This window comes from Parus major, chromosome 10 (assembly GCF_001522545.3).
Source record: "Parus major isolate Abel chromosome 10, Parus_major1.1, whole genome shotgun sequence".
Lineage (NCBI taxonomy): Eukaryota > Metazoa > Chordata > Aves > Passeriformes > Paridae > Parus > Parus major.
The window spans coordinates 8,321,460-8,338,952 of NC_031779.1; the positions used below are offsets into that span (position 1 = coordinate 8,321,460).

The 17,493-nt window shown below is 46.3% G+C and overlaps 1 protein-coding gene across 3 annotated transcripts in view; it reads right to left on the reverse strand.

Moving 5' to 3' along the window:
* Positions 1 to 14,640: 14,640 nt before the first annotated feature.
* Positions 14,641 to 17,493, reverse strand: part of MAPK6 (mitogen-activated protein kinase 6) — a 28,214-nt gene continuing 25,361 nt past the window's right edge. For all 3 annotated transcript variants that reach the window (XM_015639106.3, XM_015639107.1, XM_033516885.1), the window contains exon 6: positions 14,641 to 17,017. In XM_015639106.3, the coding sequence (XP_015494592.1) occupies positions 15,919 to 17,017 (1,099 nt within the window). In that variant the 3' untranslated portion in view covers positions 14,641 to 15,918. The remainder of the gene's footprint in view (positions 17,018 to 17,493) is intronic.

The window sequence follows — 17,493 nt, forward strand, 5'->3', positions numbered from 1 at the left end:
CCTCCCAGCCGCCCCAGCTAACACTCTCCTCCTGAGAAAGGGCTAATCTTTACATGCCTCAGCCTTTCCCAACACATCCTGGTTCACAAGTTCAGCGCCTTCAAAGTTAGGTCTGATCATTAACCCTGAGAGACTGGAGATTACTGGAGCGTTTAAACTGCGTGTTTGAGAGGGCTGAGAAGCACAAATCTGTGCCCAAATCCCAAGACAATCTTCATGAGGCAGATGGAGGGGGCTGGTTCAGCTGTGTGGTGCCTGCACATTGTGTAGGTTTGTGTCTTCATTTCTTTTTAAAGCTGCTTCTGAGCAGCTGATGTTTCAAACATAGTCATGGATTTTGGGTGTATCTGCCCATGTGGTCTGTGGTGAGTATGGCTGGGCTTACTGTTCCCATGGACTTCTGTAAGGAGATGAGAGGGTCACAGTTCTTCATCTTTGACAAAGACTTTATGAAAATTGCTCTTTTCTTGTGCATTTTCTCTGTTATTTGTATTCTTGATATGACAGAAGAAAAAATATGGTTTGTGACCATATTACACACAAAACCAGCAGCATCAGGCAGAAGCTGCATCTATGGTGGAGCTAGTTTTCAGTTTGTTATTTCCATGGGGTGGCTTTTGATGTCAGAATCACAGGAGAACATAGGTTGGAAGAGGTCTCCTGAGGCCACCTGGCCCTCCCTCCTGCTCAGTGTGAGTCCAGCTCCACTGGGCTTCTCAGCAGCAGTGAGCCCCTTAGTGTGATCCACAGCAGCCTCACAGCAATTCTGGAAGGATCTGAATGAGCACTGAGGAGCAAAATCATTGGTATTCTCCTTGATGGGATTTAATCTTAATGCAGCTCATTAGTCTTCACGGGTGGAAGTCTTGAACCTGATTTTGCCAAAGGATTAACCTAAATTTAAATTCTGTAGGTATAGCCTCACAAAATGGGAGGTGAAGGTCACATAGTGAAGGAAGCCTGTGAACACAGCCCTGTCTGTAACACCGGAGCTCCTGTGAGCAGAGGTCAAGCCCCAGGTGTCCCCAGGGCAAAGCTGGCAGAGGGCTGAGGCTTTGAGTCCTGCTGGTGCTGATGTTCCTGAGGGTCAGCAAGGGATCTGCTCCTGGCAAAGTGGAGCCCTCATCTCATCCTTAAGGAGAAGCTGCCGAAGGAGCCAGAATCGAGCACGAGCTGAGATTGATGCTGGTTTTATTTTTCACCTGTTTGTATTGCTGCTACCTGGCAAACAGGGATCAGTGGGTAAAGCTGGATCCTGCAGCACAGACACCCTGCTGGGGCGGGCTGGGAAGGTGAGCTGATGGGCCAGGGGCTGTTCAGTGGGCGAGAGGCCGTCCCAGCTGCACATGGAGGCACCGTCTCTCCTGCAGGCTCTGCTCCCAGGCTGGGGATGGCAGGACTTGTCCCAAGCCTGGCCAGTGCCTGGATGGCAGCGGGCTGCCCGCCAGCCTGCAGAGCACAGGAGCGTGGTGGCCACGGCCAGCCTCTCTCCCACCAGGCACAAAACACCAGGGCGTGGCTCCGTTTCATCTTCGCTCTTTCATCTCCTAAAATTGTCCCACAATGCCCAAGCAGGTTGGCATGTTTTCAGCACTGAAAACCAGATGTTGCCAACTTTCCAGTGGTTGTGCTTGGTGCTTTATGCTGTTACTTTAGCAGAGTATGCACGTCATGCCTCTTGCAAAAACAGGTAGGATTTATTCCCTGAACAAGGGGCAGCTCTGTTCTCAGCCACCTTCGTCTCCGTGGCAATGTCTAGGTCAGAATTGTTGCTGTCAGCTTCCCATGAGCCTGGGTTCAGCAGCACCCTCCACTGCAAGACTCAGTCCTCTCCCAGCCACTTGCTTACCTGGCTACTGTGCAGCTGCTTGGTTTGTGCCTGCAAAAGTGCTTGCCTGAATATTTTTGCCAGCAAAATGAGTTATTTTTTTCCATCTGTATTTTTAGACATTAAACCCAGAGTTTAGTCATCAGCTCTGTGCTTCCTATCTGTGTGCAAGTACTGCAGAGGAGACAAATATAGATATAGATACATAAATATCATATGTAGAGATGTATATATATATAAAATATACACACAAGTGTATATATATGTACATGCACATAACACATACATATGTATGTATAGCTATAATATACACACACATTCATGCTATGCAAAAGACCTGTCCTAGAAAAGGAAATCTGGTACCTGGGGATATGGGCTTTCCCCAGACAAAATGAAGCTCAGAGGAGGAAGGAGGCCCTTGCCCTTGTGTGCACTGCAGGGGTGTGATCCTCCAGCACCAGACTGTCCCTGGGGCATCAGCAGGGAGGAGGGCAGGCTCACACAGTGGCCAAAAGGCTTCTGGCAGAGTCTCTGAGATGTCCAAAGAAATGGTGCCAAGCCACAAGGGCCAAGGCTTGCCAATGGCTGCAGGAGCTGCTGCGTAAGTTGCCTCAAGTTTTAACGAGGGAGGCTCGTGGTCTTACACCCATCTTCATGACAAGTGCCCAGCTTCAAACCAGGAAAAATAAGTAAAATTCTTCCAGAAGTCTTATTAGCATTTTCTTTCATAGTTACTGGAAAAATAAAGTGGTGCATTAGTCATCTCAGAAATACAGCAGAGCAGTATGAGGGCAAGGGGTGGGTTTTTAGTGACGGTAGTTTTTGTGGACCAATTACTGTAACTGAAATATGGACTCCTTAAAGAATTGTAAGCACAAATCCAAGCAGGGAGACAGCTTGCTACATCACTTCAGGCTGCCTTTTTCCCTCATTTCCAAAGCCCAGATAAAAGTGTCAGCTACCTCTGCAGGAGCAACCAGAGGTGTTCTGCTGTGAGCTGGGCGCTGAGCAGACAGGGCTGTGGAGTGGGGCACACAAAGAATTCCCTTGTAGGGCAGGGCAAACGTGGTTTGAACATCACCAGCTGAGAGCACCTCAGTGCCTGTCTGCCTGCAGAGGGAGAGAAGTGTCTTTAGTGCAAAGGCAGGCTCAGGCTGACTCAGGTGCTGGGAATCACTTCTCCACTGCAAAGGCTCCGGGCTGGGCACCCTGCACAAGGTGAGCCTCCCTCTGTGTCTCTGTGGGTGTGGAGAAGTTTGCACATGTAGATGTGCATAAACACACATATACACATATGTAGACGTATGTATGTTTGTCTGTATACTCCTACATGTGTGTATACACATACTCTACACACATATATTCATACACAGACATGTTGTATATGTAAATGTATGGACATGGATGTACACAGAGACATTATACATGAATATGTACATATATAACATTATATATACATACATCTGTACTTCTGTTACATTTAATACACTGCTCTATTGTATATATACACACATGTTCAATGTTATATATTACATATATAAAATATAACTTTTGTTGTTGAGATCAAAATGTCCCTAAGGGGGCTCAAATGCTGGGACTGGTTTGTAGCCCTCTCTGCAGGGTTTTTATTCTGTCCTTCAGCTCCACCATGTTTGCAGAAGGGCTGCAGTACCTCACTGTGAGCCACAGTGGGTGGGAGCTGGCAGAGCCCTTGGTTCAAGCACTAAACATTTAGACTAAGGTACAGCTGTTTGTTTGGGTTTGTTTTGGTTTGACTGTTTAATTTTTATCTGTAGATGACATAAGGGGCCATAAGCACTTGTACTACACAGAAGTATTGATTTCCAAAGGGAAGTGGCTGATGAATCATGGCAGGTCCAGCTCTGAAAGATGCCCAAGTGCTGCTTGACCCAGCAATCTCCTTGGGCCTGCAGGGAGTGACTCCCCAGCAGTCGTGAGGGCAGTAAAGACAAAGATGAATGGCTCATTTCCCTGTAATGCACCACAAAAACAGGCTTTTATGAAAAATAGAGCACAGACAAGATGGAAAGGGCGACAGTCGTTTTCAAAGGTCACACATACCATTTCTTTATGGCAAGTTTGCCTCTGTGGCTGACAAAAGCAGGGCAGATCAAGTGTCTTCCATCAGACCTGGATTAAAAATGAAGTCATGTTGCTTGGAGAACTGACAGTCCCACCAAAAATAATAGAGGCTGTTGACAGTTCTGGCGTCACAATAAAAAGCCTCTTCCCACGTTGTCAAAAGAGCTTCTCTGGTATGGGCATAAATAAGGCATTATTTGAATGGAAATGTTAACAGCAAGGAGCTATAAATCATATTGGTCTATTGCAGTAACAGACTGTAGCTGAAAAACATGTTCTTGTTTCTCATAGATATGGAAATACGTGTGTGTGTGTGTGTGTGTGTGTAAACAGGACATGCACATCTATTCATATCTCTATATATTTATGTATGACTCTATGCATAGATGTACACATAATGGTAGCTAAAATCACTTAGCAAACAGTCCTTCCCCTAAGAGCAAATGTTTGGTGTGATGCACTGAGGGCTGTTGTGTCAGGTTTGACTGAGTACCTTTCCCATACATAAAGGTTGTAACGTAGCAACCATTTTTTTCTGCTCAGAAAGCACCGTTTCCAAGCTAATTATTACTGCCCTTAGTGGCCACTGTCACGGCTCCTGATGCACTGCTGGGCTGGGCAAGAGGCTCAGCAGCTTCAAGCAGCCACAATCTGGATGAGGGTGGTTGTGGAGAAGAGGCACAGCAAGTGAGGGCTCACCCTGTGGGTGCACACTCACGGAGAGGGAGATGTTTGTCTTGGGAGCCTCAAGTGCTGCCATGGCCTGGCTGTGAACAGGAGCTGCCCTGGCTGCTCAGAGGGACTGTGGCCACTGCCTGGGAAGAGCCCACAGCCCAGGCCATGCTGCCAGCCCTGTGCTGGAGGCAGTCAGGCCTTCCACTATGTCATGTGTATATAAAGATATCTACATCCATATATATTATATGCATACAAATATATGTATGCTATATAAACATATGCACACACAGACATCCCTGCATGGACATCGGGGTGAAGGAGAATTCTGTCTCTCAACATTCAGCTCTGCCTAAAGGACCAAAGCAGCTGACCCTGAGGGACAGTGTCTGCAGTGCCCAGCTGGATGATCAGCACTGCCATGGCACTGCTGCTGGAACGAGGGCTGTCCCCAGCCCCAGGACCCACACGGGGGAACACCACAGGAATGTCCTGCAATTGCTGCTGTGATCGACCCCTGGCAGGGAGAAGGGAGGGGACTACACAGGAGAAATTCCAACCCAAGTAAACCTCTCCCAGCAAACACTGTCCCTGGAGGGGCACTGCCTGGTGGGCTGGGGACAGGACAGGGATTGGTCTGGGGTGCAGAGGCCAGTGCAGTGCTGGCACCAAACTGTCCCCAGAGCTGGGCTCACAGCTGATGGAGGTGTTGGGTGCAATGCCAACTTGGGGTTATATAAACGTAAAAGCATTTTATATAAGCCTATTTTATCTGCAAATCATTTATATTTAGAACACCTATTTCTACTGGAAACACTAAAACCATATTACATAAGAGCTTGTTTAAATCCTTTGGCTTAAGGCTTGGGCAGGGGGAGGGGTTGGTTCGGGCATGGTGCATTCAGGCTGCAGTTTATAATCACAGCCTCAACTGGCAGCCAAAACCCAGTCTTAAAATCCTTTTTGCTTTCATTCCATGCTGCCCTGACAATAGCAGAATACTTCCCTGAAGGGTAATTTTCCTCTTTCTCAGTGCTGCCTTCGTGTTTGGAAACTTTGATTTAAAATGCTCTGGATGTGCTGCCAGCACAGGAGAGACAGCAGTGCCCGGTCAGTGTCCTCGTGCCCGGGCTGTGACAGTGGGTGGAACCCTGCTGACACCACCTGAGAGGCTGCCAAGCCATCTCAGAAATTAAAATATGCATTAACTGGAAGTGACCATTTAGCACTATAAAATTACTTATGTTGTCATTCATGCAGCAGTGTTTCCTAATGAATGGATTACTCGCCGAGCCCTCCCACAAGGGGGAGGCAGGAATGGTGGTGACGATGGCCATCAGATCCATGTCTAATGCACTGAAGGCAGCTGGATCCTTTGGATGCTCACACTGCCCTGCTGTGGCCCTGAAAATATCTGTTCCCACCATATGCCAGAGCAAGCTGCTCCCTACAAGGCTGGGGTAGGCTGCACCACCCCACAGCACTGGGCTGCTGGGCCATGGTGCACATGGGGGCCGTGTTACAGCCTCCCCACGGCAGCACAGCACAGCTCGGGGACAGCAGCCCCTCTTTGTGCAGGCAGAGGTGCTGTGGTGGCCACCACAGTGCTGCTGTGGCCAACAAGTCCTTACACAGCACTTGGATGCTGCTCCCACCTTGCTTTCCCAGTGTGAGGGACTCCAAAGATGGAGAGGTGGAAGATCCCACCCCACAGTGATGATGAGCTCTCTGTTGGCCCAAGCCATCAATGCTGTTGTGGTGAACAGCACAGCTTCAGCAACAGCAGGTACAAATGGCCTCCTTTACAGTCAGTCTAGAGCAAACCTCCTTTTTCTCCTCTTTAAAACGTAAGGTCAGGAATCACTCCTCCTCACTTGCTTTGTAAGGCAGCACGGCCAGGGCACCATCTCCAGGTGGGATGTACCCTGTCCAGGTGGGATGTGCTACCTCTGCAAACACACTGCTCTCCCAAACCAACAGGGCTGGGCTCTCCCACTGCTTTCTCATCTGGACGCTACCTTTAATCCCCCTCAGTGCTCCAGTTCTCCCTGTGAGTGCTCCACATTCAGCTGACATGGTTCATTAGTTTCTATAAATGCCCAGGACACTGCAGAGATTTCAGGGACAAAGTAAGAGCTAAAGCTGTAAATGACTTTCCTCCTTACCTTAATCTTCCAACTCCCTTAAGGTGACTCAAACTCCAGCATCGGGGGGAGCCTGGTTTGTCCTACCCCAGTCAGCAGGTGAGGCTTAACTGCTCCATCTTTCACTTTCCCTGCTCTGTAATGAGGAAGACAACACACAGGAGGAAGGCAATTAACATCTGTGCATGCTGCAAAGCCTCTTGAGGCTTGCTTTCCCTCTGCAGGAAGTGAAGCTATCTTAAACTGTTTGAAAGCCACACCATTCCCAAGTTTCTGTGAGCTCAGCTGTGTGGGTGTTGGGGCTGGGGTGCTATGTGGCAGGGAGACAGGAATGGAGTGCCCTGGTGCCCAGAGGTAACATTCCCTGCTGGAATGTCACCTGCTACACAAGGACTAGCACCTCCAACTCGTTTTTTACAGCAGCTTCATGAGGATTTTAAGAAGAAGGGGGAAGGACCAAGTCGGTCTGTTCCTGACCTGCTGCTGCTGGCCTCACTGGCAGAGAGCAGAGTGCCTGTGCTGAGGGATGGAGCTTCCCTGAGCTCCCCTGGCTGCTCAGCCCCACCATCCCAGGGCTGGTGCAGCCTGCCCTGCCTGCTCACCCAGCTCCCCACACATCCACACTCAAATCGCTAAAGCAAATTCTTCTCATACTTCACTTCAGCCAGATGCTGTAAATTGGATTGAAGTGGTGCCTGGAGAGATTTCTCGTGTCAAATATGTAAAACTAACATGAGTTTGAACTGTCTCTGGGCTGCCACAGGGGTGTTGCTCCCCACACTCCCCCCCGGCATGCAGGGAGCTCCCCACATCTGGCTCCTTGAGTTTGAAGCCCGCTCTCCTGTGACTCTGCCCACAGACACCAAAATTGATGTCAAAACCTGCAACAGTGAAGAAATTAATATTGAAAACACATCTCTTTATTTAGTCTTGGACAAAAATTGTTCAGGGGCTGATTGTTAAAGGAGCTGGCCATCCCACTACTCCAGAAAATGGCCTGAGTTCCAGGGGCAGTCAGGCCACTGACTCCAGTCAATTATTTCACTTTACACACTCTGTCTCTTCCTATTATTTATCACTTATTGTAAAAGTCATGAGATGTAGTGAACATCTATGGATGAGCACAAGACTTTGACTATTTCAAGGGCCTGGAGAACAAACCTGTCTCATCCTCTGAGAGTGGAGGAAGAGAAACTGAGGTTATAGGAAACACTGGTTATACTGGCATCCTCAGGACCCAAATCATCTGGAATGCTGATGAGAAAAGCGAGTTGCAGATACACCAGGGAAAGCCAATTCCCCTGCTGCAGGAGCAGTGTGGTGCTGGGCAGAGCCTGCCCTTTACTGAGCTCTCCTTCCAAGCCCTACAGCCATGCCTGACCAGCTGGGATGCCTAACTGGGGGAAGACCTGATGTCTGGGAAGAACTGCTCTGTGTTAACTGGCTGATTAAAACTGGGGACATGGTCATCATCCAAGGGCTGCATCCATCTGGCTCTGCACTGCATTGACAAACACTGGAAACTTGCAATGCACATCTCAGATTCAGTTTAGCCATGGAAAGTAAATTAGTGGACAGCAGCTTGGACTCATGGAAAACAGCAATTTTTATTCTGCCTAAAGAACAACCCAGTTTGATTTGACCTCAGAGATTCTAGTATGCATTTTCTAATGGATCAATGACCTCATCAGTTAGGGGGCACTGAGTTCACACTTGCTTCTGAGCACAGTCCACACCTGCTGGAGCCTGGGACCACAATGCAGAGCCCTCTCATGAGCCCACCAGGCTCTCCAGGCTGGGACCAGTGTCTGGCACTGCAGCTGCTCTGCTCCCAGAGGAGCAGAAACACCTCAGTGCTGGCTGTGCAAGGCACCTGAGAAGCTGCTTGGGCCCTGGCCAGCAGCTCCTCTCCAGCCCCAGCAACAGCCTGAGACAGGTCACAGACTGGCCCTGGGGATGGGAACCAGCTCCCTCAGCCACCCCAGGGCCTGCCCCTGCCGTAAATCCACAGCACTGACTGCTGCTGTCAGCCCCTGGAAGGAAGAGGCAGTTTAGTGAGAGACAAACACGGTTTGGTTTTTATTTTGTCGTAGCTGGAAGGACGCCATGGATGGCGGCTCGGAGAGCAGGCTGTGATCAGCTGGGGGATATCCAGCTCCCTGCTGGCAGCTGGGCTCTGGAACAGCTCCATCCCGCTGCCTGGCAGGTCCTAGCTGTTAAATAAATGTGATGCCAGGATGATGTGTTGTAGGGAACGGTTTATGACCTTCATCCAGCAAAAAAGAATTCAGGCAGGTGTTGAGAGAAGATGAGTGAACACATTGGTGTAAATAGCCATAATCAGTCATATTTTGGGGAACTCAAGATACCAGTCTGCTGCCAGCAGAGCTGTGCTGTCTCTGCCTCAAGGCTTTGGTGTGTGTCTCACATGTGAGAGCTGGGTGTTTCGCCCCAAACAGCCTCCCTGCTCCCAGCAGCCTCCTGCAGCCAGCCAGCCCTGCAGCCCTACTCTGTGACCAGCTTCCCAACTTCCTGTTTTCACTGGGATTATTTTAATCTTCCTGTTTCCCATCATATTTTTCCTCCCGCCCATGCCAAGGCAGACTGCGATTCCTGGCAGGCAGGATGGAAACCTGCTCCCTGGGCTGCACCAGTGCTCTGGAGGATGAGCTGGACTCTGCCCTGGTCACACCTGGCTCCTCTCCACTGCTGGTGCTGGCACCCACTGCTGAGCCAGCACGGCCACCCAGCTTACAGCTCATCATTTTGAGTCCACTGGGCCAGTGAATCGCTCAGACAGCTCTGTGCTCTCATATTTTTCTCAGTGTTGGCTGAAGAACCAAGTGCCTGCTCCACTGCTGACACCATCATGGTTTTGTCAGGAGAAATGCTGTAAGGTAGTGATCAGCTGAGCCATACAGGTGTGGGCAGCCAGCCTCTTCCACATTCCAGCTGCAAACAGAGAGCCTCTCCATGGCTGCCCAGCTTGCCAGAGCTCCCCTTAGGCTTCCAGGGTTTGCTTTTCTCCTGGATTTGCTCTGCATGATGGATCTCCTTGCCCTGTGCAGGTCCCTCAGCCAGTCACAGGATTTTTACCTTGCCTTGCTGGAAGTGGATGCTGTACTCTGGGTGATGCAGTTACAAGGCAGACAGAAATACAGATACAAATGCCAGCAATCCCAAAGGACTTCCCAAAATTCCTGTCCACTCTACACTCCAACAGACTGGCACCTTGCTGGTGTGATGTAAAATTGAGACTCAAACACCTGAGTCACTGAGGGTCTCTCTGTATAAAAGCACGTAAAAAGAAAATAAAGAATCATGGAAAACCAGTGAAATATCATGTGTAAGGGTCCAAAAGATAATTTAGTAACTAGAAATAATTTAATCTTTCAATTTGTGTCAACATCAAATCTGCTAAGACTCTAACAATAGCAGAAAATATCTGAGACAAATATGATACAAAACAAAACCCAAACCCATCTAGTTTCTTAATCATAGGCTTTAAGAATGCTTCTGCTGGTTACCCAGCTATTTCAAGAGCTGTACTGACTAAATCTATAGCCAAATAAACACAGAAGTCACAACAAATGTGTCATTCACTTTAAATCCTTCTAAATGATAAAATTCAAGACAGACATTAAATGGAAACATTGTTTCTCTACAGCCTCTAGCACTGAAGATTTAGACTCTAATCCAGTCTGAATGGCATCACCAAGAACGAGAATGAGAAAATGTCCTTCCACTTCCTGAGTCTGATTTTGGAGCATCCACTGCTGAAGCCTGAGCTGCAAACTAAAAGATCAACAATCTTGTAAAGCAGAAATTCTACCCTGGCTATACTTGCTTTTTGTGAAGATGCTGTGGAGAAGATGACAGAAAAATGATGAGGTTTATACTTGTGCACCAGCCACGGTGGGGTTAGTGTAGCAATGAAACTTCCACACTACCCAGCACCAGAGCCCTGGGATATGGCATGAGGAAGATGGCAAAATTCAGATATAAAGGAAAGCCTGTATTAGGCCTCACATCTATTCTGAGAGTGGTCAGTGATCTTCAGCCAAGCAGGCAAGGGATCACCCCCTTGCCTTGGCCTATATTCAACCATGAATGATTACTATGATTATATTAGAAGAATATAATAAGCCTAAACCAAAAGTTACAAGAAATATGGAAAAAGTGTAATCTAAGACACAAGTAATGCAGAACAATACCAAATTAGGACAAAATGAATCAGCCTTCTACCAGTGTTAAAAGGGAAGAAGACCCATCAAACCATCAGCTGCCAGTTCAGCAATGACTCTGTGCTCTGGAAACACAGATTGGATGTAAGCACAGATTAACCCAAGTCCCCAGGGACAGATGGAAAAGCTCTTCCAGACTCCCTTTCCCTACAGCCATGCTCTTTCTCAGTGTGAGCTGTGGGAATTATCTCCCAGCACCTTTGTGCTGGGAACAAGGGAGCCAAAGCTGGGACGTGAAGGGCAATGGAATTGCTGGCTCTGATGCTGGGCAAGTCACAAGTTCCCTGTCCCAGCCCCAGCTGCCAAACACACATTTTGGGATTTCATACCACACGTAGCAATCCAGGCTGGGTGACATAAAGGTTAAAAGTAATTTTGGCTGCAGTAGCCCAGCACGGAGATTACAAAAGGTATTTTATTATCAGAGCTCTCTATAGAAGGGCTGCTCAGCAGTCAGGATGAAGCAGACAGATTCCTGAGGAAAGCAAATGACACGTGTGGCTGCTGCCAGCTCCTGCCCCAGCTATTTGCAGAGTGTGGCCATACCTGGCCATCACCACGTCCCCAGGGGCTGCTGGGCACAGCTCCCTCTGCACATGGCCTGCTGCACACGATCCCTGCAGCAACCATGCCCCTTCCCAGCCAGGAGCAGCCACTGAACTTTTCAACACTCACTGTTTTAAGGAGTTCTCCAACAGCACTCAGCATAAGCAGATAACCATTTTAAATATAGACACTGGAATGGAAGCCTGAGTGCTGGGTGCAGCAGGGATCTGGATTATTTGCTTGTTACTAAATACCCCCTGGCATTACTGCCCAGGTTGTTCAGCTCAAGTCTGACGCAAACGGTGGCAGAACAGCAAACAAGAATTTACAGGATTTTGTAAGAACTGAAATAATTCAAGGAGTAAGGAACAAATTGGTTCAGGGCTGCTGTTGCTCAGGGCTGCATCTTTGGAAGAATGAAGACAGGTTACTGTTTAATTACCTATAAAACCCAGCTGAAGGCTTGACAAGCACTTCCAGATCTCAGCAGCAGGAAAGCAACATGAGTATAAATAAAGAAGACTTGTGAGAGCAGATTCAGCTCAAGGATGGTTTTCTTCTCGATATCCAGCACTAATTGCACCACAATGTGCCACTGAATTCCCTGGGACCCTGCCTACAGTTAGTTCTCTGGGGCTGGCACTATACACAGGTGTAGAGTAGGGGATGAAAGTCCACTTGTGGAAAATGACATCCCTGACTATCACAGAGGTTAGAAGGGGACAGAAAAAAATAGCAACGTTAGTTCCATATGGCAAAAAGCCTCTCTGGTGAACACCTGTAAAAAAGGCATTATAAACCTGGTTCATAAACCAGTGCCTCCAGGCAATCAGCTGGACCAAAGTGGGAACTTGGCAAACCTTTAACAGGATGCAGCAGGCTTGGCTCTGAGAGCTTCTGCAGCACAGAAAAGGCAATAGCAAGGTGACAGAAAAACGAAGTACACCAAGGCACAGATGTAGCTGTAGGCAGTGAACCCTTTGCTGCAGGTACAGGTGCTCTGCTGAGCAGGGCAGGGAGGGGCAGCAGCAGCAGGGCCCGCCCCAGTGCTGCTTCACAAAACCCCACATCCAGCCTAGAGCCCCAGCAGAGCAGCTCTGCTCACAGCAAGGGCCAGCTAAGCTATGCTGCTCACACTGTCGTCACACCACTACCAGCAGTGTGGGCAAAGGCTTATAAAAATAGCTAAGATTATATATAGCAACTCTGATTTAATTAAAATTAAACACAACCCTGAGGAAGGTAACTGACCATGGCTGACAACTCTTGATCAGAACAAACTGTTCAGCAATTATTAGATCTCATGTGATGACAGGACGTGTAAAAGGCTCTGTCCTGGTCTGTTGTAAACATCACCTCTTCTAGCTGAAGCTCTTGTTAAATATACTTTAAATTGCTGCCTTTTAACCAAAGGCCACTTGGAGAAGAAAGGGTACTTTCAAAAGATGGTTAATATTCTCATTTCTTATTTGCTTTTTTGTTAAATAAGGGTGTTCCATTGTACTTGGCAAGCACCTTGGTGTGAAACAGTGTTCCCTTTATCTGGTTCACAATTTAAGCCTCTTCCATATTTTGTTTTTAAAGACAATGCTGTTGCTAGGTCACAGCCAAAGGGCTACACATGTAACAGAGCTATTTTTTCCTGCAGGGATAGGCACAGCTGATGAGTACAGGGCAGGAGCCATGTCCCACCCCATGGGAACAACCTGTGACACCCTGCACTTTCTGCAGGCTGTTCTTCCAACACTCCTGCAGTTTGCCAAGGGAGAACCCAGCACCACACCCAGAGCACCTGCACTTCCTAGCAGTGATTCCACTTTGCATGGTCCTTACAAAACACTTTTGTATCCACACAGGGAATTCCTTCTGTTTAATAATCCCGACTGCCCAGCTGCACCCTACAGTGCCCCATGGATGGAGCCTGTTGTGAGAGCAGGGTGTGCACCAAAGCAGGCAGCACAGCCTGTACAGTGCTGCCTCCTCAGCACAGGTAGAAGACAAAGGTAATGAAGCACCATGCTGGGTTTAGGCTCAACACTCGACTCCCCCTGTCCTTTTAGTGCAAAATGGTCCCTTTGTACCTTACAGGCTTCCTAAGTACTGTTAAGTTTCACATGTGTTTTTAAAAAAAAAAAAAAAAAACACAAAAAAAAGCAAAAAAGATACTTCATTTGTACAAGCTGTGTTTTTTAAGAGGAATTTTGTTTCCTGTTCTTCCAAGCTTCCCACCCATTGCTTTCATCCAATCTCAACAAAAACCCCCACAGCCCTTGAGAGCAGTCCCTTGCCCAAGAGAGGGCAGCTGGTCCCCCCCCTCCCTACAGCCCACACCCCAGTGCTGCAGCTGCAGAAATGTGCAGGGACAGTGCCCAGGACACCCCAGCCGTGCCTCCACTGCAGGGACAGAGCCTGTGCTAGGCCAGGTGCAGCTGTGCCACCTGCCAGAGGAGCAGGGATGGAAGGGCCTGGAGGAACTGAAACCCTGTCATAGGAAAAGCTGTAGGAGCTTGCCAGGAGCTGTAGCTTTATTGGACAATTAATTAGCTCCCTCTGGAATGGCAGTGAGGGGAGGAACTGGAAGAGAAATACATACTGTTCTAGGGCTTGCTGCAACAGAGGCCTGACCTGCACATTTTGAAACATCCCACAGGAGTTACCTTGGGCTCCCAGAATCTCCTCATGGACGTGCTCCAGCCAGGCTCTTGCCTGAGGAACCTGCACGCTCACCTGCACTCCAGGCTGCCAGCAACGTGAAGTGCTCACAGCAGCTTTTCCCTTAACACTCATCTGCCTAAAACACTGACAGAACAGGAACTCCAGTCACACTCTGAAAGTCTGTTTTGAACAGAAATGGTTATGGACACTGCTGCATAACCTCTTTGTGCTTTCACAGCCACACCACTCCATGGGATTACAGGTGCAGGCAGCAGGACAGAAGGGAACTCCTGGGAATCTCCTTCCAGGATGCTGCATGCCCAGGGAGTTTCTCCTGCTTCCATGAGCACCCTGTGTTAGGCAGTGACCCTCACACCTCCCCCAGCTGCAGCACAGCAGCTGCTCTTCATCTGCCAGGGTGTGTACAAAGCATCACAAACAGCCATTTTTGCTGGCCATGTTTTTATTTGTTTTTAGTTTTGAACAGGGGAGCCAATGATACATCCAGTATTTCAAAAAACCAGAAGGTAAAACAAATTTTCAAAAGACCGAGATGCTACATGCTATATTTAACCTAATTTTATTCATGCTTGCTTTTGAGGGGGGCTGGGAGTGGGACAGGAATCATTCAGTAAAAACATACAGTAAAAACAAAATGTCTCACCATATAGAACTTTAACCTACAGTAATGTTGTACCTTAATTATTTCCATGCACACAACTAACATTACAAAATTTTAAAAAAATGAACACAATTAAGACTTCTAGGAGCATTTGATAATAAAGCAATTCCTAATTTCTTTGTAGAGATCAAGCACCTCCAATTACAAATTCCTATACACAGTGAGTGCTTTACTTGAAATGAAAACTAAAAAATAAAAATAAAAATGTATTGGATAGCCTCAGAATAAGCCGATGTTAATATATATCCAGCTATGTAGGCAATAAAACTGTAGTGGCTAAACAAAAACTTTTATCTGAAAAGGAACTCAAAAATTGACTTTCTATAATTACAGAAATATACTTATTTGCTAAAATAAATAAAAGTGCTGCATATTAACACTTCACTATAAAGAATGCATACCAGAACATTTATAAATATTGAATGATTTTCAATAGGAATAGCTACTACAATAATGCTGGCTAAACAGAAGTGCATAATGAGAAGCACTATGGGTGGTTAATGTTTTTGCCACATACTGCTGTTACCTTGAGGTAGATAACACATGCGTACCAAATTCTGCATTCATTTCAGTTGCTGCTGGTATCATGTGTCTAAGAAATGTGTAGAGTATGAAAAACTCTAAAATACGCATGAATGAAAAAAATGTTTTGGGAAAAATAGATATTCTCATGCAATTATGTACAGTCTCACTGTGTAAATTTCAAGGCAAGGTTCTTTTTCTGCAAAACATGGACACTGTTTTACTGAGAGAATGTTTTTTTTACTTGGTTTAGTGCATTTTTTTTTTTTGTTACCTCCTGCATTTTGCATTATTTTGCTCTATTCTTTAATTTTGTGTGCAAACGACATGCCAGTTTAAAAACAAAACTAACTCATGTATAGAAAGTAATTCTGGATTGTAAAAACAATGGTAAACAGAAAACTAATGAAATCCATACCAAAATTACACCATCTGATTCAAGTAAAAAAATTACTTACACTAGTAATAAAAAAAGACAAACACATCTCATGAATATAAAAGAAATGTCTGCTGAGTGTTTTAGTTTAGATGTTTCAGAATGCTGCTGTAGGTTTTGTGGGGAATCTGGGGAGATGATTTCATAGCAGAAGGCGTTAGCGTGGCCTGGATGGACTTGAGAGGCGAACCAACAGGGCTGTGAAACTGAGGAATACCTATAGCCTCAAGCTGCTTGTTGAAGAGGAGTTCCCCACTGTTACTGAGAAAGCTCTCTTCTCTTTCCTTCTCCCCAAGCTTCCCCTCTTCTACTGGCTCAGGTTCTAGCATTTCAGCATCTTCTTTCTTACTAAAAAATTTGTCCAAATAACTGGTGTAAGTATTTTCTTTTTCAACTTGTTCATCTTTCCTTACTTCGCAACAGAACTGGTCTATGAGGAAGCACCCCTCCCCACCACTGACAAACTGACTGTCCCAAGAGGTTTGGTACAGAGCTTCTAACTGTGCCAAATTGGCCATTCCCTTCTCCTGCTTCTCTCTGCTCACCGACTTCGATATTATTCCTTTCAACTCTATCTGAGACACTGAACTGTTCAAGTCATTTAATTTATCAACATCAGTAGACTCATGTTGTAAACTAAGCTGGATGGTTTCTGCTATAAAAGAATCAAAGTCAAACCCTTGATTCTTCTCCCTTTCTTTCTCAACAAGTTGCTGTGATGCTTCCTCAAGTGCTATCTGAGCTTTCACCAACCCATTCTTTTCACATTTAGACTTGCCTTTCTTGTCAGACTTTTCTTTGCTTTGTTCCTTCCAGTTTGAAAGATCTATAATAAGCTTGGGCTCATAGTAATGGTTAACTTCACTGTCTCGCCAAACTAAATTATCTAGGTATGAAGATGACCTCATTTTGTAATTACAAGTGTGACTACATTCCAGATCACAATACTTGTTTTCGTGGTGATCTGAGTACTGCCAGCAAGGCTCAGTAGAGAAGTGGGTGTCAAAGGCAGGATCCTCCAGGTACTTTTCACGATCTCCATCCAAATATTTGCGAGGATCTACTTGCACTTCTTCTTCATCAGTAACATCAGAGAGAGCCCTTGGATCACGCTGAACTTCATCAGCTTCATAATTATTATGAATAGGCCAGTCATGGTCTGAAAATTGACTTTCATGGTATCTGTAAAACAATTTCCTAAGTGTTAGCAGCTAAAAACAGTCTTCTAGCTCCCAAGACAGAGACAGACAAGTTTAGAAATTCCCTTACAAAATAATGACAATTCAACACAAAGTTTTTCCTTAATCCAACTGGGTACCTCTTGCAGGTTTTTAATTTAATCTAGCATGAAGAAACAGAATTATGTACAATAGCTCACTCCATTTACAGAACTCTTCCTAAAGTGTGTTGAATTGACTTCAGATAACTACTGTGAAATCTCTTTACTATAATATGCACTAAGCATTAGACAAGACAATCATAATTAAACAAGATTTAAGACTATCTCCTTAAACAAGATTTATTTTTAGAGAAGTATTTTGGGGAAGAAAAAAAATAATAGATAGATTCTAGAGTCCTGAGTGCAACTCAAGTCACATCTAATGGATTATAAATCCAATGATAATGCTATAAGGGAAAACTTTATTCTCACGTCAACT